This window comes from Leishmania infantum, chromosome 14 (assembly GCF_000002875.2).
Source record: "Leishmania infantum JPCM5 genome chromosome 14".
Lineage (NCBI taxonomy): Eukaryota > Euglenozoa > Kinetoplastea > Trypanosomatida > Trypanosomatidae > Leishmania > Leishmania infantum.
The window spans coordinates 435,871-457,537 of NC_009398.2; the positions used below are offsets into that span (position 1 = coordinate 435,871).

Genomic DNA, 21,667 nt, shown 5'->3' on the forward strand with positions numbered 1-21,667 from the left:
TCCCGTTGCCCTCGTTCTGCTCTCCCTCCGCCATCCTACGCCGCACGCGCACACACGGGTATGCCCGCGCGATCACGGTACATACGCGCAAGCGCATTATACCATCGCGTAAACAACAATGAAAACACCAGAGAGCGAGTTGTTTGCTGTTTATTCTTTTTTTTCCTCTCTACAGTGAGCAAGCGTGGCATTAGAGACACCAAAGGAGGAAAAAGGAAACGGCGGCAGAGAAGCAACAAGACGCGCTCAAGCATATGCACCTACACATGGCCACATGCCCACGGGGAGCAAAAAAAAATGAAAAGAGTGGGAAGACAGGCCTTCTTTAATGACAAGAAAAAAAAAGAGCGTGTAGAAACTAGGGCGATCGAGTCGGCATGTTTCAGCGCGACAGGTAATGCCGCGCTGTTGGTGTGGACGCTTGTGCAGAGGGGGGGGGAGTTCTGCCTTTGTGTGTGTGTGTGTGTGTGCCGATCGTTTATGTATGGATGTATTTGATATATTGTTTTGTTGTTGTTTTTCGGGCCTGCCTTTTGCTTGCTTGCCTCTTTCCTCGCCTTTGCTGGAACGACGAGCTCAGACAACAACAGCGAATTATATAAAGTGCATTCATACATAATAATCTTTGAAGAAGCGAAAAAAAAAAAAGAACATGGAGACGCAGCCGCAACCGGGGCTACAGAAGCCACCACAGATCTTGCAGCAGCGGACGCTTGCTTTCCATTCCTCCTCCTCCTATTCCTTTTGCAGTTGCTTACCTCATTAGATTTCTCTTCGAGTTCGTTCACAGAGTCATTCTACGTGTATGCATGCATGGATGTGTATGCGTATGCGTATGCTATTACGTTGCATTTCAGTAGAGAGCTCCTTCACGGCTACACGTCACCACAGAAGCTAAGCGAAAAGGGTTTCGCGAAAGAGAGGGAAGGAGGAAGGGGGGAGAGGAGCAGAGAGAAGGCACCGCAGACAACGCGGAAACAACAACAACAAAAACAGCAAGGGTGTGTGGCCCCATGCCTGCGGCTTTCGATTTTTGTCGTCACTCTTGTGCACCTTTGGCTGCCGTGGCTTGTTGGGGTTCTCGCTCATACCGCCCACGGCAACAACTGACCTCCTCCTCCCGTGCTGCGTACACGGTGTTCAGGTATCGTTGCACCACAGCTTCGCGCATCCGGGCCGCTTCCCTTTCCCTTTCTTTTCCCTCCCTTCCCGCGAGCGTGTGCAAGTTTGTGGGTGGTTGTCTTTCCGAGCAACAAGAGAAGACATTCTGCTTTACAACACCTTGTTTAATTTTCCTTTCCGCATTACGAGTAGTACCACCGCACTATGCACAGCTGCATGAACGCCGCTTTCCTGCCCGTGAAAAGTGGTTCGGAGTAACACACACACACACACACACACACACACACACACACAGATGTCGATACAAGCCTGTTAGAGAACAGAGACCAGCAGTAGTAAGAAAAAGTCACCGTTGCACGCGCCCCACTACACCACTTGAAAGTTCCGAAAACAAAACGAAAAAGAAACTGAGAACCGGAAAACATCTGGTTTCTTTTTGTTAGGATTGTTGCTGGGTCAATGCGAAGCATGGAGTGCATCCCAAGAGTTTTACAGCCCCTGCACCCTCCCCCCATGGCTAGTCCCCTATCACTACTACTGCGAGAAGCGCGCGGACTCTGAAAAGGAGGAGACAACTGTCTGCGTGTACTGACGCTGCAGCGAGAAGAGCGTCGCCAAAGCCAGCGCTGAGCCTAGCACAAGTATTAGCAGCGTTGGGCCGCGTGTGTCGTCGTAGCGCATTGGCTCTCGCATATAGATCTTGTTGGCGCGATCGCGGAAGATAAACAGCGAGTATACCATGAACACAATTGAGACTGGGAGCAACACCAGGCCAGCTAGCTCCGCACCGTTGTTAGTGGAATCGCCAAAGTTCAACAGTGTCAGAGACATCAGGCCAATCATCACGGAAATAGACAGCCACTTCAAGAACGTGCGCTCATTTGCAAAGAAGGTCTTAGGATCGATCTTCTGGGGAACGCAAATACGTTTGTCGTTGACGGAGCCGGTGAGGTTTCGACCTCCCGGGCCCTGGAGGCTCTCATACTTGTCATCCCCTTCGTCTTGGCCCTCGGCCCACGGCTTCAAGGAGCCGCCGACACAACAGAGGTAGGAAAGACCGCGGTTCGCAGCGTCCATGGTAGCGCAGCACGTCGATAGAACGCGAAGAAAAAAGAAAATGCTAAAAGTGCTAGGGAGCTTATAAAAGCAGATCACCTATGAGCGAAAAGTGGCTGATATATAGGTGTGGAAGAGGGCTGCGTGAGCGTGTGTAACACTGTTTGTAAAGCAGGCACGGGTTTACCATCGCGTCGAGAAAAGGGCAACGGAGAGAACGAGAAAAGACATCGAAAAGAGTAAAGATGGAGCACTTTGTGAGATTGTGTTGTTTGCTGCTGTTCTAAATATGTTTCACAGCCACCAGTTGGGCGACGGTAAGACATGTGGGCTGATGGCGGTCATCACCTGAGCCGGTCGAACTGTGCGTGGCACCCTTTGCGATGCAGCATCGCTTTGCCCTCTTAGTTCTCTTTTTTAACCTATGCAATACGATGGCGCATTTGCACACAGAAGAAGTGCGCACACCGATACGAAGATCGTACGACAGGTAGTGCCGACGACGCGAATGGACTCCGTTTCCACAGCGTAAAGCGGCCAGCTCTACGGAAAAAAGAGGACGAGATAAGAGCAACGGGGCCGCTCACTTTCAAAGCAGCAATGAGAATTTCATCGTCGCCAGCTGTAATAAAAAATAGCAACTATTCGGGCTTCCTTCCAACATTGGAGGGCTGGCGGTAAGTGTCCGTGCTCGGGATGAGTACGGATTGCGTAGGGTTGTGCGCCGCTAGGTAGTTGGTGGTGAACACAGCGGTAGCGACGACGAGGCGCCACAGCATCGACCAGGCCAAGTATCGCTGCAGCGGAAGTTGCCAGAAAAGGGAATTCTCAAGCCCATTTACGCCAAGGCTGATAAGGTGCAGTGACGCAACTACCAGCGTGCCGGGAAAAATGAGAGAGTACAAAACAAACGGTACAAGCTTCCTATCACCCTGGCCGCCACAGACCACCGACAGAGGCCACGGCAAAGACCGCAGTACAGACAGCTTCATTGGTGGGCTTTGGCCCAGAGCAATGGCACGCGTAATTTGGGTGCTGTTAGAAAACGTGATGCTGGCTATGAAGAGTGTAAAGCTGAAGACGTTCACACAAAAAGTCGCTGTAACGAGAACTGCTGGTGCACTACTGCTTTCCACAGTTGACTTCTCCATAAAGTAGTTTGCGGCAAGCGTTAGTGAAGTCATAACACTAAAAGGCACAGCAAACGTAGGTCGTAAAAACACCTGTGAAAACGAATCTGTTTCTGGGAGAAGATAAAGCTCCATGGTTCCTTTAAGCGATGTTTGAATGTTGATTAGTGTACAGAACAGGCAGCATGCGATACCGATGAATGTCAAGCGTTTTGGTGTTTGTGAATGCGAAAAGCACACGCGTCAATGACTGTAAAGCATTCCTGGAGCCAATAGCGGCGTCGAAGGTTTTTCCTTTTTCACTTAGAAAAGGCACGTAAGCGCAAAACAGGATACAGACGCAGGAAAGCGGGTAGTAGAGGGAAAAAGTCACTACGCAGCGCCAAAGCAGAAGCACCACAGTACGCGAAAGCCCTTGTACCTACTTGGTAATGCCCAAAACGCTAGGCGAGATGCACTTGATCTTTGCAAAGTGCAACTGTACGCCATGCTAGCTCATTCATATTCACACTCATATGCGTTTGGCACATTCATTTTGGCGTTGCTTTCGATTTTTTTCTTCGCTGGAAAAAATGCGAGAAGTGGGTGATAAAAAGCTGGCCTGCAGACAGCAAGTGTGCAAAGCTTGCAGCTAAAGGGGGCTTTCATTCAGTTTGCCAGTCATTCATCAGACCGAGAAAAAGGAGAAAAAAAAATAAATGGCCATCTACCTCGCAACCACAAAATGACAACCTCATCATCTCAGACGCAGGTATACTAGGAAACAAACAAAAAAAAAGAAACATGCCTTTTCTGAATTGAAAAGGAGGAAGCAGCAAAAAGAAAAAGAAAAGAAAGTGTTGTTATGGGGCTTCTTGCATTCAGTCACCACAAGGGCAAAGATACAGGCCGTGCCCCATTAGTTTCATCATTCTCCATAGGCAGACACAACAAAGCGCTGGAGCAGAACTAACGCGCAGTGTTTGCAGTAATGCAGTCTGCACTAGGATCGCAGGGGACGCACGGGCGGTCAAGTGAATATGCAGCCCTCACTTCCGCTTTCCGTTCCATAACGGTCGCCTTCAACTCAATGTACAAAACGTAAAGGAGCTCACTAGTACCGATGTCACGGGCTGCGAAAACTAGATTATGACATTCCCTTCACAGTTTATCCGCCTCATCTTCATTGAGCACCTATGATTGGAGCAGGAGCTCTGCAGGCACACCGTGATGTCGATTTGATCAGATGAGACCCTGGTTCCGCAATGGTAGTATACGAATGCGGTACAGAAGCCAACAGATAATGCACCTATTGTATATATATGTGTATACATGTCTGTTGAATCACTTGATATGTGTCGAACAAATTTTCAAAGTCGCCTCGCTCACGCTTGCCCCCAGACACCCCATGTGATCGAGGGAGGGTGTTAATACGACTGCCGAGTCTGCACTGACGTTGATAAACTGGAATGGACTCGCACTTCTCACACAGAATACATCTATCGCAAAGGCGCGGTCATCATCTGTTGCTACCATTCAAGGGAGTCGAGCTTCGTTATACTTGCAGAACATCCGTCTGCGATATCACAGACCGTCTCATATGTGCCCTCGTCTTTGCCAGGTAAACTGCCACGGGGAATCCTCGCTATAATTGTAGCGCAGTGATCTTCGGTTTTATCCTGCTACTAACAATGATGCGTCATCCATGCTTCCGAGAGCGAAGCAATACCGCACTTTGAATAGGTACAATGCGAAGTTTTGTTATCACCGCAGCAATAAGCGCCACGCGGATGCTTGAGGTAAACAACGCGCTGCGCTATACGGTGCACTTACTCTCTTGAAAAAAAAATCAGAGAAACAGCGGCGATTTTTGTTGCGGCAGCAGCACAACGCACACGACCGGGCACAGGCTTACAGTTTATCGTGCCGCCGTTTTAATCAAAAGTTGAGGGAATAGGGAAAGAGGGGCAAGGCATTTGGTTTCCCCGCTCCAATCGGCACAAGTAATAACAATAGATCCAGAAGTTTTTGAAAGGTGAGCATGAAGAGGCTTTTTGGTTTGGAAATAAATGCAAAAGTGGTACTATCGGGTAAGGACAACAAAGCTCTCCAATAACCGAACACACCGCAATGGCATAGCTTACCCAGCTAGACGAGTAACGCTTTTCTTTTCGAAAATATACTGATATATATACATATATATATATATATCAGTATATTTATATCGTGTGTGTACACACAGGAACCTCTTTGTTTCATGCGCAAAAAAAAGGCAAAGCAACAGGGGCCCTGCGGTCTTTTTTATTTTTGCATGTTAAAAGAACGTTTCAACCACAGCTTTTGTCAAGGACCGAGTGTCGGCCGCGTTCTGTGAAACGTCGCCTAACAAAGAAGTAGTGACCGCCCCATACACAAGCGCCACCTGCGCTCTTTTGCAGTACCACCCCATATTCAATGCCAAAGGGCCAGCATACGGACCTGATGAAAGCGAAATACCCTTAAGAAAGCTCTTCAAAAACGCCGAAGCAGGCAACGCGCCGTTGCTATCTAATTCTCCAGATTGAATGCGGGACGCCATCGCCTTTGATCGGAGAATTCGGCGTGCCGGCTCAAGCAACTCTCCAAGTGTGGCAGCGCGCTCCATATAGTAGACTGTTGTATCGACAAACTCAGCCAGATTGATCACGGCGTACGGTAAGTTGGCCGGAAGGTATTCAAGAGCCACTGCGCTTGGCCAGTGTTCCGCTAAAGGTGTCAGCAACTCGAGCTTCGACAAAAGAGCTTTCTCTGCAACGTTCTTCTCAGTGGGGAGTAGCAGTCTGTTTTGAACAAAGGCATCCACATTTGAGTCGATGCTCTTGATGATGGCGTCCTTGTTGAAAGCAGACTCTAACTCCCGTTGCACATGCAAGTTTGTAGACTTCACAATGTGTTCGACGAGGGCAATCGGAAAGCCTCGGTTGAAAATCTGAGACAATGTTCGGTCGGTAATATCTTCCGCCCCGATGGATTTGAGCGAGGCAGCGAGGGCAGCGTTCGTGAATCCGGTTTTGGGGACATGCTTCGCCGCTTCAGACAAGATCTTAACCCTAAGCTGAGAATGGGCCGGACTGAGAGCTGCGCACATTACGGTTTGGCAGAACTACAATTGTAGGTGTTTTTTTTTCGAAAAAAGAAATGACATTAGCAACACGCTCAACTGAAAGGGGAAGGGAGGTAGAGGTGCCGAAAGCAACAACACAAAAACAGAAGCAGACGGGAACGCTTTGTCCTGGATATGCACACCATACTTTCATCTTGTCCTTTTGAAGCTTCTGGCACCATCAACGGTACCAGTTGTCGCGCTGGAGCGCAACCGTGAGCACAACTTTGCAGTTAACTGCTTTCAACCAGAAATGTCCTACGTTGGAAACCTAGGGCACCTTGTCCTTTGTGTCAGTCTTTCCGGCCCCACAACCAGCTTCCTCAGTTTATCACTCGAGCTGAACCCCGCGAGCACTTCTATCAAGTAGTGAAAGAAGAGCAAGGTTTTTTTTTTTCGGTGCTTTTCAATGTGTCGATTCCCTGCAGCAAAACACGAGGTCAAAATCCACTCTGCTCCTGCCTATCGCGTGGTGCGGCGCAGCGGTGGAGACGCCTTACAGCAAAATGCCGACCCGGCCATCGGAGCACGGCCCCTGCCTCAGGCGCTACCCGCCCGCCTCGCAGGTCGCCTCACAGCCGCTCCCCCATCATGCCGGACGCACGTGCTGCATCCCTCCCCCCTCTCGGCGCGGCACAGGCTCCAGGCACCCGAAGGTAGCCATGGCCGCGTGGCGTACGTTGGAGTCGCGCAGACGTTTTGCCCATCATATGGATGGCACAAGCGTCTTTACGGTCGCATGCAGCTCCAACGCAACGCCATCCCACGGCCTCACCGCCAACCTCAGTGGCGCTAAATCGCACGGAGCCCACACCCTTACGTCGTAGGTGCTCGACACTGTCACCATCGGAAGTGGCGCGGTGGCTGGCACGGCGAAGGGGCTGCTCAGCTTCAGGGTGAATACTGGAGCTTAACGTCACGCTGGGGCGCCCTGTTTCGTTAAATAAGAGCGTGGAAGGGCAGAAGAGAGACCGCAGCAGGGCTTTTCGTCAAGGTTTAGAGGCACATAATCTGCGGTTCGGTGAGCTAAAAATCGAGAATGTAATGACGAAACCTCTAAATACCATTTTTCACAGCCGTGATCGCCGCTTTGAATAAATTCATGAAGATAACCCTATATGGAGGTCAAACGAGGAGGGGGCGGGGGTTTGAAGAAGAAGCCAAGTTGAGGTACTTGCTGGGAAAGGGCCACATCAACGGGTTTGAGTTGACACAGAGGGAAAGAGCGAGCTCTCTGGACACACTGAGCATTGTGTGGTGTCGTCGAAAAGGTCGTGCATTGCACGTAGACGCAGCTCAGACATGATAATACAGTGGTCGACGCTGATGGAAAGAGGAACGGCTGCTCCCTCTCGCCATGGTGTCGGACTTCGCCAGTGAAGCCTACGACTAGCATTTGCACGATCGCCATTTTAACTCATTGCTCATGGATCAAGCCAGCTCGACAGCGATCAAGAGCGGCACTGACTGAAAATGACATCGAGTTGCTTTTTCTGTATTTCGCTGTTCAGCAGCCTTTACGAACATGTGTTGCGAAAATCATTCTAGAGAGCCATGCCGAAGTACGTTTTTTTTTTTGACCTACTGTGCCTGATAAAGATCGACCTGCTTGCGGGTAAACTAGCGTGACAGCAGGCGCGGAAATAAAGAAAACGACAAAAAATACGTTTATGACTTTCAGAACTTGATTCTGACAGAAGCACCTTTATATGAGGGTGCGCCTCTAAGCCTCAAGACATTTGCTCGCCACAGTCTCGATGTGTATGCCAATGTCGCGTCTCGCGACCCTCCCAAAGGTGATTGTGTATCCAAGAGAGAGAATAGAAGTTTTTGTTTTCAAACAGGTTAAGGGAAAAATTTAGTGCTGTGAGTGATGAGTTCAGACTGAGGCTGTTTATGTGTAGCCTTTTGCCTTACCGGAGTACTTTTGGTTTTAGCGCACCCGCGACCCCCTCTTAACGGCAAGGCTGGTAGGAAACAGCTATAGAAATCGCGTGTTACCAGAGAGGTACCTCTTTTTCACTCCCGAAAGCGTCTTTTCCCTATGTGCTGCAAAACTCTTAGCTCTCTATGACTTTATTTGTCCTGGCCTTGTGTTCCTTTTTTTTTTTGATTTTACTGCTGATGGGTGATATGCGCAAAGGTGGACGAGGATTTTTGTCGTACACAATCGCATACAAGCAGCAGTGAAAAATGATGTCCACAAAGATCATTCAAGAACTAAAGGAGCTGCCCTTGAACACAGTCGAGGATGCGCAGAAGTTTTTCTCCATTGTTGCTGATGTAAAAGCGCAAGGCATCGCGCTTCCACCCATCACCCATATGTTTTTTGCACGAGTTGACGCCTGCCTTCACTTCGAGCCGTACCACATTCGCACAATATGTCGTGATAACCGTCCGATGAACTACTACGTTGTGACAAAGGATCACGTGATTCACGTCAATCGGCGCGACGGGGAGTACAACGTAGTCGCGACCTTGGAACAGTGGCTGCTAGAAGCAAAGTGCTTCAACAGAATCTGTAAATTTGCTTTTTTCAGAAATTACATTCTTCACAAAGCTCTCCTACGCCTCCTAGAGAGTGCGCGACGCACAAAACTTGAGAGAATTCGTGCAGTTCTCTCAAAACGACTTCTATTGGCAACACCGACGTTCCAAAAGGATCTGATTGCACTGAGGCGAAAAGCCTTTGATTTTCAGTGGACTCCTGTCACGGAAGGCTTCCAAAAAGTTCTTTCCTTGCAAATTAGCGGCGATAAAGGCAATACTGCCGGGCTCTCAACCGACGAGTTTGCCGAAATGCAGGATGATTACGGGAAATCGCTCCAGCGGAAATTTGCATCTCTCCTGCTAGACATTTTGAGTGTAGTTTCGGAGCGGGTGGAAAGCGTCACACAACTTGTCTCGACAATGCGAGTGATCGAAAAATACCCGAGTGCTACGGGATGCGTCAACAAAGACGTAACTGCAAAGGAGCTCCTCAAGCGGCAAAGGGAGCAAAAGCGCCTGGTCGTAGATTACGAAAAGCTTCCTTCTTATATTCGACTGGTGCATCATTTTCAGCTCGAAAGCACGTTTCAGCAGGCATGCTCTACCTTTTTTGACCTGGAAGGCGCAGTTCGAAGACGAGCGGCAATCTTGCGTTGGCGGTTTCGGGTGGAATGCATAGTCGAGGGCCGCAAGGAGCTTTCTCTGTTTCCTCCAAAAGAGCAGGTGACCAAAACGGCTGAAGCAGCCATGAACAAGTGCATCGATTTGCTGTCCGGTTTACCGACGTGCGTCGGGTCTGAGGCTCTGAAGCCCTTTACGACTATGATGAAGACAGCAACTGTACGCAGCGCGCTGCTCGGCGATGCCCTCATCTCCATCTACAAAAAAGAAGTCCTCCAGCTTATTGAGGCGGACTACGATGAGGCAAAAAGCAAGCTGTCGTCCTACGAGCCGCTTGTGGCCGTGTCGCAATTTTTAGCCGAGTGGCAGGACGTTTCGATGAACTGGGACAGCACTCTGTCCCATGAAGATTCACTTTTGGTGTCCATAACAGAGTCCGAAATCCGTGGCTACGCAACAAGGGCTTACAAAGCACAAAGCGAAATTATGAAGCTGTCGAATCGAACCTACGGAACAATTGTCGTTGAATGTGACAAGACACTGCAGAAGCTGGTTGCCCAGCTTAAAGGCGTCTTGGTCGACATCGAAGCAGCCCTGGGGCAGCTTATCAAGCTGAATTTCCGTTACTTGAAGGCAGAATGCGATTCTTGGGTGGGAAAGCTCAGCCTTCCAGACATAGCCCTCGGCCAATTCATCAATTGGTATTTAGGACTGCAAGATTCGGGGTCCATTTTCGACGAATTCTCCAACAATGTGGTGGATATACAAAATCTACATCGATTGCTATGTGAATTGCGCGAAAAATCCAACGCAGGCGTTATTAGTGATGAGGTGGATTACTCGTCCGTCTTGCGTGTTCCGTTTCAGTGCGCAGTAACAGAGGCTCGAAAATACTACCTTTCGAATTCTAGCAGGATCAAGGAAATGCTGCTTGCCGAGCACACCCGCATCATCGCGTGTGCCACAAGCACGACAAAGCGACTGGCGAGTGAGTGCAGCAATGAAAACGCAAACGAAATTGGTGCGCCGGTTACGCAAAAGCTGGAGGATGTTCGCGATGAACTCGTGCAGGCGAATAGCGAGGCAAAGCAGCTGGACATGTATGCACGAGTTTTAGAAATGCCGACGTTCAACTGGTCGGAGATCGCCGTGGCCGAGGATGAACACCGAAAATATGTGGAGCTGTGGAACGTGCATAAGGAAGTCACCGATTTGCGACGCCGCCTCGATACAAAGACTGTGGAAGAAATTGACGGACAAGAGCTTAAGGACACGATAGTTTCGTTGTTTCAGCGCGCATTCAAGGCGCAAAAAAGTACCCCGGGCGGCACCGCCGATTATTTAGTAAAGTCACTTGCGGTTGAAAAGGCCAATGTGCCCATGTACGTTGAGTTGTGCAACCCGGCGTTGAAGGAAGCGCATTGGTTACAGCTGTTTCAGAATACGAGCATACAACCCATTCCCTCCGCAAAACGCACGCTGCGTTCCCTGGAGGCGGCCGGTCTCATGGCAGACGAGCACTCAGCAGCTGTGCGTGAGGTTGTTTCCAGTGCCGTAGGCATTTACGAGCTGGAGCAGCAGCTCAAGAAGCTGCAGAACTATTGGGCAAATCACTTGTTCGTGGTTGTTCCCTATGGCGGGCGGTCAAACGCGTTCGTCGTGGACGCCGTTGATGCAACGCTGGAGGAGCTCGAAGAGCAGCAAATCGTGGTGCAGACGTGTCTTACCTCCAAGTACCTTGCCCCCGTCCTGACGGAGATGAAGGAGTGGGAGGCTAAGCTTAGTTTGATTCACTCCGTTCTCATGGAGTGGGTTGGGGTGCAGAAGACATGGATGTATTTGGAGTTCATCTTCACGAGTGACGACATTAAGCGCCAGCTCCCAGACGAGTCTCTTCTGTTCTCCTCCGCCGACCGCTTTTTCGGCTCACTGATGAAGCGCTGCTCCGAAGACCCACATATGGCGCCGCTGTGCCTCGAAGGTAACGGCGACACCCTGAAGAAGCTGCAAAAGTGCACCTACCAGCTGGAGTGTATTCAGAAGAAGATTGATGAATACCTTGAGACGAAGCGTGTGGCATTCCCGCGGTTTTACTTTCTCTCGAATGACGAGTTGCTGTCAATTTTGTCCGACTCTCGCAACCCGCTGGCAGTGCAGCCGCACTTGCAAAAGTGTTTTGACAACATCAAGGCTCTGGTTTTCGCGGATGAAAAGACGATTGTGGCCATGCGGAGCTCTGAGGGCGAGGAGGTGCCGTTCACGCATCCCGTCAAAGTGATAGGCAACGTGGAGAGCTGGCTGAACGATGTCGAGCGCGCGATGCGGGCGACGCTGTTTGATTGCCTGGCCGCGTGCCTGCGTGGGTACACGACGGAACACCGAACAAAGTGGTTTTTTGAGCACCCGGCGCAGTGTGTGGCGACAGTTGACCAAATCATGTGGACCAGTGAGGTGGAGGAAGTCATCACGGCGACCGGCAGCGGGGATTCTTCTGCGTGGCCGTCGTATCAGGACCGCTTTGGCGAGCAGCTTCTCCAGACGGTGGAGCTCGTGAAGCTTTCTCTCACGGCGTTGCAGCGCACCGTAGTATCCAACCTTATAGTGGTTGATGTGCACTGCCGAGACGTTTGCGCGGACCTGGCAGCTGACTCCCCTAGCGCGGCGCCGCATCCATGCAGCTCAGTGCTCGATTTCGGGTGGCAGAAGCAGCTGCGTTTCTACTACGGCATACCGACTAGCGTGCATGGGCCCGGCGGTGCTGCAGAGATGGCCGACTGCTTTGTTCGGCACGGCGCGGCGGAGCTCCCCTACGGCTATGAGTACCTTGGCAACCAACCGCGCCTCGTCATCACTCCACTCACAGAGCGCGCCTTCTTGACATGCACGGCGGCGTTACACATGCAGAAGGGAGCTGCGCCGCAGGGCCCGGCCGGGACCGGCAAGACGGAGTCTGTCAAGGATTTGGGCAAGGCTCTTGCTCGAACCGTTGTTGTGTTCAACTGCTCCGACGGTCTTGACTACCGCATGATGAGCCAAATGTTCGCAGGGCTGGCGCAGGCCGGCGCGTGGGCGTGCTTTGACGAATTCAACCGTATCGAACTCGAAGTGCTCTCCGTGGTGGCTCAGCAGATGCTCGACATCACCACTGCCATCACGCAGAGGCAGACCTTTATGAAGTTCGAGGGCCATCACATCAAGCTGCACACCAACTTTGGCGTCTTCATCACCATGAACCCCGGCTACGCCGGGCGCACGGAGCTGCCCGACAACCTCAAGGCTCTCTTTCGACCCGTATGCATGATGATCCCGAACTACGCCCTCATTGCCGAAATTATGTTCTACGCCGAAGGCTACGGCAAGGCTCAGTCACTCGCGGCCAAAATGATTCGTCTCTACTCGCTGGCGTCGCAGCAGCTGTCGAAGCAGGATCACTACGACTTTGGCATGCGCGCTGTCAAGAGCATTCTCGTCCTCGCCGGGCGACTGAAGCGCGCTGACCCGGATTCTGACGAAGAGCTGCTGCTCGTGCGTGCCATTCGCGAGGCGAACCTGCCCAAATTCCTCGTGGACGATCGTCACCTCTTCATGGCGCTGCTGCACGACTTCTTTCCTACCATCGTGGAGGTGGCCCCGGCATCGGTCAGTGAGGTTATCCTCAGCGAGGCGAAACGCTTCTTGACAGAGGAGCTTGTGCACACGTCTCCGTCCAGCCCTGAGGCTCAGATGCGGCTGCAGCCCACGAAGGGGCTGCTCTTCAAAACGCAGCAGCTGTTCGACACCCTCATGACTCGTCATGGATTGATGCTGGTGGGTCACACCATGACGGGCAAGACCACGGTGCGCGACACTCTTGCGTCGGTGTTGACGCGCCTTGGGCGGGTGCTGGACATGACCCCTGCCCCGGGAGCCGAGGGTGGTGATAGCGGCAACGGCAACCCAGGTGCCAAAGGCGGGCTGGCCGCGACGCGGAGGCACACCCTTGCCGCTTCCATGCGTGCACTCGATGCGCGGTGTCAGTCGTACTTCACCGCCACCCACGCCACGGTCTGCAACCCAAAGGCCATTTCGATGACGGAGCTGTACGGCGACGTGAATCCCCTCACCCGTGAGTGGCAGGACGGGGTCTTCTCTGCCATGGTGCGCGAGCTGGTCAAGCAGAGCGCAGCGCAGCACGGGCGCGCGGCGACGCGGCACTGGGTCATCTTCGATGGACCGGTGGACGCCGTGTGGGTTGAGAACCTGAACACCGTGCTCGACGACAGCAAGATGCTCTGCCTCGTGAATGGGGAGCGTATTCGCATCCCTGACACCATCTCGCTCCTTTTCGAGGTGCAGGATTTGCGTGTCGCGTCACCTGCTACAGTGTCGCGCTGCGGCATGGTCTACGTGGACGAGGAGTGCGTTGACGGTGGATGGTCGCCGCTGCTGCAAAGTCTTTCCCAGGCAGCCGCTCAGGAGCTGAGGGCCCAATGGCGCCACGACCGTTTCCTGCAGCTTTGCGGGTCTCTCGTACCACCCCTGCTGCAGGTCGTTCGAGAGGAGTGCAAGGAGTACATCGGCACTTGCAACGCACAGCTGACGCTGAACCTCTTCTACTTGATGAAGGCAGCTGTGCAGCACCTACAGGGCGTGATGGAAGAGGATCGGCAAGAGCAGCAAAAACAGCTGCACGATGACGCGGCAGCGTTCGTGCTCGATTCCGGTGCGTCGCGACAGTCAACCGACTCCACATTACGGCGCTTTTCTCGCCGCCGCAGCTCGCGTGTCACACGCACTGCCGTCCTCGTGCGCGGAGACGCCGTCTTCGATGCGCTGTTTTTGCAAAGCTGTGCCTGGGGCCTTGGCGGAAACCTGACGGAAACCACGCGCGCACGCTTCGCGGCAGCGATGCTGCCGCTGGTCCGCAAAGGGGCGCTCAACTTCCCCGCGGACGCCGAGGCCGAGGGATGTGGTGTGTTCGACTACGGCGTTGACTACGAGATTGGTGACTGGCGGCGTTGGTCAGAGATGGTACCGGAGTTCCACTACAACGCTAGCGTCTCCTACTTCGACCTCCTCGTGCCGACGGAGCAAACGGCCACGCTGCAGTATCTCTTGCGCAGCGCCACAACCACTCATCATCACATGCTGCTCAACGGCTTGACGGGCACCGGCAAGTCGTCCACAGTGAACAGCTACCTGCTGCAGACCTTGCACACCGAGGACGCCGCGAGCTCGACGGCGGCCTTCCGCTTCACGCTGTCCGCCCAGACATCCGCGCAGGCGCTGCAGAACACAATTGAGATGAAGCTGACGCGGCGCAAGGGCGACCGCGAGTTTGGCGCTCCGTCCGGCAAGACCATGATGATCGCCGTCATCGACGACTGCAATGTGCCGCAGCTGGAGGAGTACGGGGCGGCGCCGCCTGTGGAGTTGCTGCGGCAGATGATTACGCAGGGCGGCTTCTACGATCGCAAGCGGCTCTTCTTCAAGGAGGTGGTACAGACGATGCTGATAGCCTGCTGTGGCGAGCCAGGCGGCGGCAAGAACGAGATGACACCTCGCTTCACATCGAAGCTGCTCTGCTTCTGCGCCCCACAGCTAACGGAAACGTCGATGAGGTCCATCTTCTCCGCCATCTTGAAGGGCTTCTTCTACGCGCGCGGCTTTGCGACCGAGGTGGCCGCTCTGGCGGACGCCGTAGTCGACAGCACCCTGGAAGCGTATCGCCGCATCGCCGTGGAGTGTTTGCCCACCCCAGACAAGACACACTGCACTTTCAACTTGCGAGACGTCAGCAAGGTGTTTCAGGGCATTCTACAGGTCAAGCCCGCTCACTGCGCATCTCCTCAGGCCCTCATCGACCTCTGGAGCCACGAGGCGTCTCGTGTCTTCCACGATCGCCTGATCGACGACACCGATCGCGGCTGGTGGTGGCGCTGCTGTGCCGAGGTGATCGAAAAGCACTTCTGCGGTGATGTCACGGCCGCTAACGCAGACGCGGCCGACACAGACGGGACGCAGCCCGTGCCGTCTCCACTGCCCGCCCCAGATCCTGTACAGCTCGGGACCATCTTCTATGGTGCCTGGGTCAACCGCGATTACCAGCGCATTGGCCAAGACACGTCGCTGCAGGTGGTGGCGCAGCAGCACTTGGCCGAGTACAACACGCAGAGCACCACACCCATGAATTTGGTCTTCTTCGACCAAGCGGTGCAGCACTTGTCGCGCATCTGCCGCATTGTGAGCCAGCCGCGCGGCCATGCGCTGCTCGTCGGCGTCGGCGGAAGCGGCCGCTCATCGCTCTGCCGCCTCGCCGCCTTTATGATGAACATGGACGTGCAAACGGTCCACATAGCACGCAACTACGGCATCGAGGAGTTCCGAGACGAGGTGCGGAAGGTGCTGCTAGATAGCGGCGCACGGGGCAAGGAGGTGGTTTTTGTCATCTCGGACTCGCAGCTGGTGCATAGCGAGATGCTGGAAGACATCAACAACCTTCTTAACACCGGCGAGGTGCCGGGGATGATGGGGCTGGAGGACATGGAGACGATTGTGCGGTGCTGCCGCGAGGCGTCGCTCGCCTCCGGTCGCCCCGACACGCGCGCTAGTGTGTACGAGTACTTCGTTTCACAGAGTCGCGAGCGGTTCCACCTGTGCCTGTGCATGTCCCCGATGAGTGGCGTCTTCCGCGATCGGTTGCGCATGTTTCCTGCGCTGGTGAACTGCACTACGATCGACTGGTTCTCGGAGTGGCCGCAGGAGGCCCTCCGCGCCGTGGCGAAGTCGACGCTCTCGAGTGCTGCTCGAGATGGCGCCGCGGGGCCCGGCACGGACCAGCTGAGCGCTCTCATGGTCTTCCTGCAGTCCACCGTCAAGGACGCGGCAGAGCGATTATACGCGCAGCATCGGCGGCGCACCCACGTGACCCCGACCAGCTACTTGGCGGTGCTCACGCTCTACAACACGATGGGCCGGCGGCTGCGGCGCGATCTGCAGGCCAGCGCCAACCGATACCGCAACGGACTGAATAAGCTCGACACGGCGAAGTCGACGATTGCGCAGCTGCAGCAACAGATTCGCGAGATGCAGCCTGGACTGGCAGCTGCGGCGAAGCAGGTGGAGGAGCAGAAGCAGACACTGGCTGTGGAGCAGCTCGAGGCGAATCAGATGAAGGAGGCGCAGTCCAAGGAGGAGGCGACGGCGCTGCAACTCATGAATGAGGCGGAGTCGATCCGCCGCGAATGCGAGGAGGGGCTGCAGCAGGCGTTACCGGCCCTCGAGGCGGCCAAGCAGGCACTCGAGACGCTGAGCGCCAAGGACATTCAAGAAATCAAAACCTTCACGACGCCGCCGAGCAACGTGGAAAAGACGATGAATGCCGTGCTTGTGCTGCTGGGCGAGAAGGATGGCTGGGCGAGCGCCAAGACATGCCTCGGAAAGCTCGACTTCATCTCTCGATTGACAGGGTACCCACGCGACTCTATCACCGCCGCGTGCATTCGCAAACTCGCCGTATTCGTGCAGGATCCTGACTTCGTGCCGGACATCATCGAGAAGACGTCGCTGCCGTGCCGATCCATGTGCATGTGGGTGCATGCCATGTACAAGTACTACTTCGTCGCCAAGGAGATTGCGCCGAAGCGTGCGCGGCTGGCGGGGGCAGAGAAGAAGGTGGAGGTGGCACGCAAGGAGCTACAGGCGAAGCAGGTGGCTTTGCAGAAGGTGCTCAACCACATTAGCGACCTACAGGCTGCGGCTTCTGCGGCGCAGGAGAAGGCTGATCACTTCCAGCGACAGATAGAAACCGCCATGGCGCGACTCGTGCGCGCCGATCAGCTCATCTCCGGACTCGCCTCCGAGCGTGTGCGCTGGAAGGAGGCGCTGGCGAAACTGGAGACGCAGCTGGGCTGCGTGGAGGGGACTGCGGCTCTGGCCGCCGGCTGCGTGGGCTACCTCGGCCCCTTTCCGCTGGACTACCGAGAGGTTCTGGTGGAGCAGTGGCGCTCGGAGTGCGCGGCGCTGCACATCCCCTTCGACGCCACCTATTCCCTCGAGGGCATTGAGACGGAGGCGACGGTGCAGCAGTGGGCACTACAGTCCCTGCCGCGTGACACGTACTCCATTCAGAACGCTACGATCCTTTACAGGACGACGCAGTGCTGCTACATGATCGATCCGCAGGGGCAGGCGAATGCATTTGTGCGAAAGCTGGAGCGCAGTCGCTCAAGCGGCGCTGCAGGCCTGCTGCAGCTGAAGCTGAACAGTCCGAACTTCATGCGACAGATAGAGAACGCCGTTCAAAAGGGACAGGCGGTGCTTCTGGAGGATGTTGGCGAGACACTCGACGCAGCACTGGATCCGATTCTGCTGAAGCAAGTGCACCGTGTGGCTGGTCGCGATGTCATCACACTTGGCGACCGCGAGGTCACCTACGACGACCGATTCCATCTGTACATTACGACGAAGCTCGCGAACCCCGTGCTGACGCCGGAGCTGCAGGTGAAGCTGACGGTGATCGACTTCACGGTGACACGGGAGGGGTTGGAGGAGCAGCTGCTCGCCGACATTGTCGGCTCAGAGCGGGCGTCGCTGCAGCAGCGCGGTGATCGCTGCGTTATTTCGATCGCGGCGAATCGCGAGGAGATTGCAGCTCTCGAGGCGCAGGTCCTGCAGCAGCTGAGCGACGCCACCGGTGACGTCCTGGACAATGCCGAGCTCATCCAGGCGCTGCAGACCTCGAAGGTGACGTCCGAGAAGATCGCCGTCGAGCTGGCCGCGGTGGAAGAAACGAACAAGACGATCAATGCCACCCGTGACGTGTACCGCCCGCTGGCGGTGCGCGGCTCTCTGCTGTACGGCGCGATTACGCAGATGTCCAAGGTGGACCCCATGTACGACTACTCGCTGCCCTTCTTCAAGAACCTGGTCGTCTCCGTCTTGGCCAGCACGCGGCGCCAGCGACCGCAATTGCAGCAGCCGCATCGCTCGTCCTCGATCTCCGCCTCGTCCATGATGCTCGGCAACGGCAGCTTGAATGGGAGAGGGGCGCAGAACTGCCACTTGAGCCTTGCGCCGACGGACAGCAACCATGGCCTGCCTGGCGCGGACGCTGAGGAGGAAGAAGAGGCTGCTGCGGCGATGTCTGAGGCCGAGGTGGAGGCGCGCGTCGTGATGCTCGTGGAAGAGGTGACGTGGATGAGCTACCGCGTTCTGTGCCGCGGCCTCTTCGGTCCCCACAAGCTGCTCTTCAGCTTCGTGCTAGCAACGACGTTGCTACGCAGCACGGGCCAGATTACGAAGGAGGAGTGGGAATTGTTTCTCTGCGGCGGGGCGGGACGGGCGCTGCTGCCGGCCTTTGCCGCCGCCGGCGGAGAGGGCAGTGACGGTGCGACGGTGCAGCGCCCTGGGTACATGTCAAGTGGAACGTGGATCGACTTTGGCGCCATTTGCGGCCTTGAGGCTTTTGCTGAGGTTTGTGAGAGCTTCATCGCATCCTTGGCGGACGCTTCCGACTTCGGCGACGCGGATCTTTCTGGTGACGGACCGCTGCCGTGGACGACGTGGTTTACCGAGACCTACGGTGCGGAGGTGCTGACTCGGCTGCCGGCGTCGTTGGCTCACCTGTCGTTGTGGCACCGCGTGATGGCTGTGAAGATCCTTCGGCCGAACAAGTTCCACTACATGGCGGCACAGCTCGTTGCGGACACGCTGGGGCAGCGCTACACCATCGCTCCTCCCTTGGACCTCGAGGAGGCCTTCCTGGAAAGCACCAAGATGACGCCGATCATCTTTATTCTTTCACCCGGCGCAGACCCGACATCGCTATTCCTCAGCTTCGCAGAGGAGCACGGCTTTGCCGGGCGCAAACACATGCTCTCTCTCGGGCAAGATCAAGATGTGCGTGCCACACAGATGATCCGGGAGGGGCAGCGCGAGGGCGCCTGGGTGTACCTGCAGAACTGCCATGTGTACGCATCATGGATGCCGCAGCTGCAGGTGCTCGTCGAGAGCATGAACCCGAGCGAGATACACGCCGACTTCCGACTCTGGTTGACGAGCAACCCCTCACCGAGCTTCCCTCCACTGGTGCTTCAGGCAGGCCTGAAGCTCACGCAGGAGCCGCCGATGGGGCTACGGGGAAAGGTGCTGAGCACTTTGCGGAGTACAGTGGTGGCGGATGTTTGGGCCGCCACCGCTTCTGCCGCGGACGTCGGGAACGCCGACTCCAACGACGCCTCCGTCTCTGCGTCGTCGCCAGCCGTCTTGCGAAGCGGGCATCCCTCCATCGAGTTGCAGCGACTTGTCTGGACACTCGCGTTCTACCACGGCACTGTGATGGAGCGACGACGCTATCGCCCGCTCGGGTGGAATAACTCCTACGACTGGGGCATGGCTGACTTCGAGGCAGGGCTGGCGACGCTGCAGACGGCTCTTGATCGCTGCAAAGACGGCGGTGCAGGTCTGCCGACCGAGGAGTTGTGCTACATGCTGGGCACGCTCGACTTCGGCGGACGCGTGACGGACGAGTGGGATACGCTGTGTCTGCAGGTACTGACGCGCCGCTTCTTCGACGCAGACGCTCCAGGCACGACATCGCAGAAAAAATTACCGCAAGACACCATCACGCCACCTCCGTTCCCCAAGGATGGCGTTAGTTATGCAGCACTGCTGCAACTCGCCGAGGCGACCTTCACCGCTGGCCGGGAAAGTCGAAAAGACGGCGATGGGGAGGATGAGAACGGGGAGAGTCCTGCGCGCTTCGGCTTGCATGACAACGCTACTCTGTCGGTGGAGCAGCAGCTCTCATTGGGACTTGTGGACGCGCTTGTTTTAATGAACGCCAGCGGGGCCGTAACCGGCGCGACTAGCGCGCGGCGTCGGAGCGCCAGCGGAGACCACGGCGAGGACGACGCCAAGGCAAGCGGCGACGAGGTGATGGAGAACCCTGTCGCTGCCGTGGCCCGCAAGTTGCTGGCGCAGCTGCCCCCTCTGCTGCCTCGCAAAGAGGCAGTGCTGGGCAGCATGACCTCGCCCAACCACAGCACCACCACCACGACCGCGCTGACCGCGGTCGTGGACCCTGCGCCGTTGCAGACCTTGCTTTCCCACGAGACAGACCTGTACAACTGCCTTCTGTCCACAATGCAGAGTTCGCTGGCAGAGCTGATTCGCGCCCTCAAGGGTGAGGTGGTCGTGACGTCTCGGCTGGAGCTGATGATGCAGCGGCTGGCCTTCAACCAGGTACCGGAGGTGTGGGCACAGGTTGGCTACCTTACCCTCAAGCCGCTCGGCTCCTTCATGGAGGATCTCCTGCGTCGCGTACACTTCATGCGGCGCTGGGGAGAGGCTGGGCCACCACCGAGCTTCTGGCTCTCCGGCGTCTTTTTTCCTCAAGGCTTTGTCACTGCGTTGTTGCAAGCGCGGAGCCGCGCGCTGCAGGTGCCCATAGACTCCCTGCAGCTGCGCTTCCGCGCTCTGGCGCCGAGTGAGGCTGCCGAGGTGTCGGCTCTGACGGCTTCCTACGAAGCGGGTACCGGCAGCAAGGCGCCGACCAAGGCCGGCGCCTACGTGAGTGGCCTCTACCTCGAGGGCTGTGGCTGGGATGCAGCACGTGGCGGGCTCGTGGAGGCCGCGCCCGGTGCCCTCACTGTGGAGCTGCCCATTATCCACTTCGAACCTGTCATGGGGTTGGAGTCGGCCGCCAAGGGCCCCAGCGCGTCCGCAGCGGAAGCCGCTGCTGCATACGTGTGCCCTCTCTACAAGGTGCGCACACGCGCCGGCACCTTGTCGACGACCGGCGTCTCCACCAACTACGTGACCAGCTTGACGTTGCCGTCGCTCGACGGCATTCCAGGCGACCACTGGACATTGCGCGGCGTGGCCGCTCTCTGCGCATTGGATGATTAAGCGGCAAAAGGGGCGGCTTGCATTCCAACCACATAAGAGAACAGAAATCGGGTTACGCGAAACTCTCTTACGCTATTTGCTGGTGTGCTCCATTCGCCGGCAGCTGCGGCGGGGCCTCAGTGGCGCTTGGCGTACGTCTTGTGTACCGTTGGAGTGGCCGGGCATCTGTAGCGAACGGCGACATTGGAGGGAGAGGGGGCGCGGCGGGACGTCTCTGCCTCTGTGTGTGTGTTTGCGT

General features: G+C 55.6%; 4 protein-coding genes across 4 annotated transcripts; 1 reads left to right on the plus strand and 3 right to left on the minus strand.

Annotated features, from left to right (window-relative positions):
- Positions 1 to 1,656: 1,656 nt before the first annotated feature.
- Positions 1,657 to 2,199, minus strand: LINJ_14_1100 (conserved hypothetical protein; the record flags this gene model as incomplete). The annotated part of the gene is made up of 1 exon (XM_001464250.1): positions 1,657 to 2,199. The coding sequence occupies one exon, from the start codon at positions 2,197 to 2,199 to the stop codon at positions 1,657 to 1,659; it is 543 nt and encodes a 180-aa protein (XP_001464287.1).
- A 620-nt stretch (positions 2,200 to 2,819) lies between these two features.
- Positions 2,820 to 3,443, minus strand: LINJ_14_1110 (conserved hypothetical protein; the record flags this gene model as incomplete). The annotated part of the gene is made up of 1 exon (XM_003392318.1): positions 2,820 to 3,443. One exon carries the CDS (start codon positions 3,441 to 3,443, stop codon positions 2,820 to 2,822), a length of 624 nt encoding a protein of 207 aa, XP_003392366.1.
- A 2,158-nt stretch (positions 3,444 to 5,601) lies between these two features.
- On the minus strand, positions 5,602 to 6,414 carry LINJ_14_1120 (conserved hypothetical protein; the record flags this gene model as incomplete). Its single annotated transcript, XM_001464251.1, has 1 exon — positions 5,602 to 6,414. One exon carries the CDS (start codon positions 6,412 to 6,414, stop codon positions 5,602 to 5,604), a length of 813 nt encoding a protein of 270 aa, XP_001464288.1.
- Positions 6,415 to 8,622: 2,208 nt separating this feature from the next.
- Positions 8,623 to 21,429, plus strand: LINJ_14_1130 (putative dynein heavy chain; the record flags this gene model as incomplete). Its single annotated transcript, XM_001464252.1, has 1 exon — positions 8,623 to 21,429. The coding sequence occupies one exon, from the start codon at positions 8,623 to 8,625 to the stop codon at positions 21,427 to 21,429; it is 12,807 nt and encodes a 4,268-aa protein (XP_001464289.1).
- Positions 21,430 to 21,667: the final 238 nt, after the last annotated feature.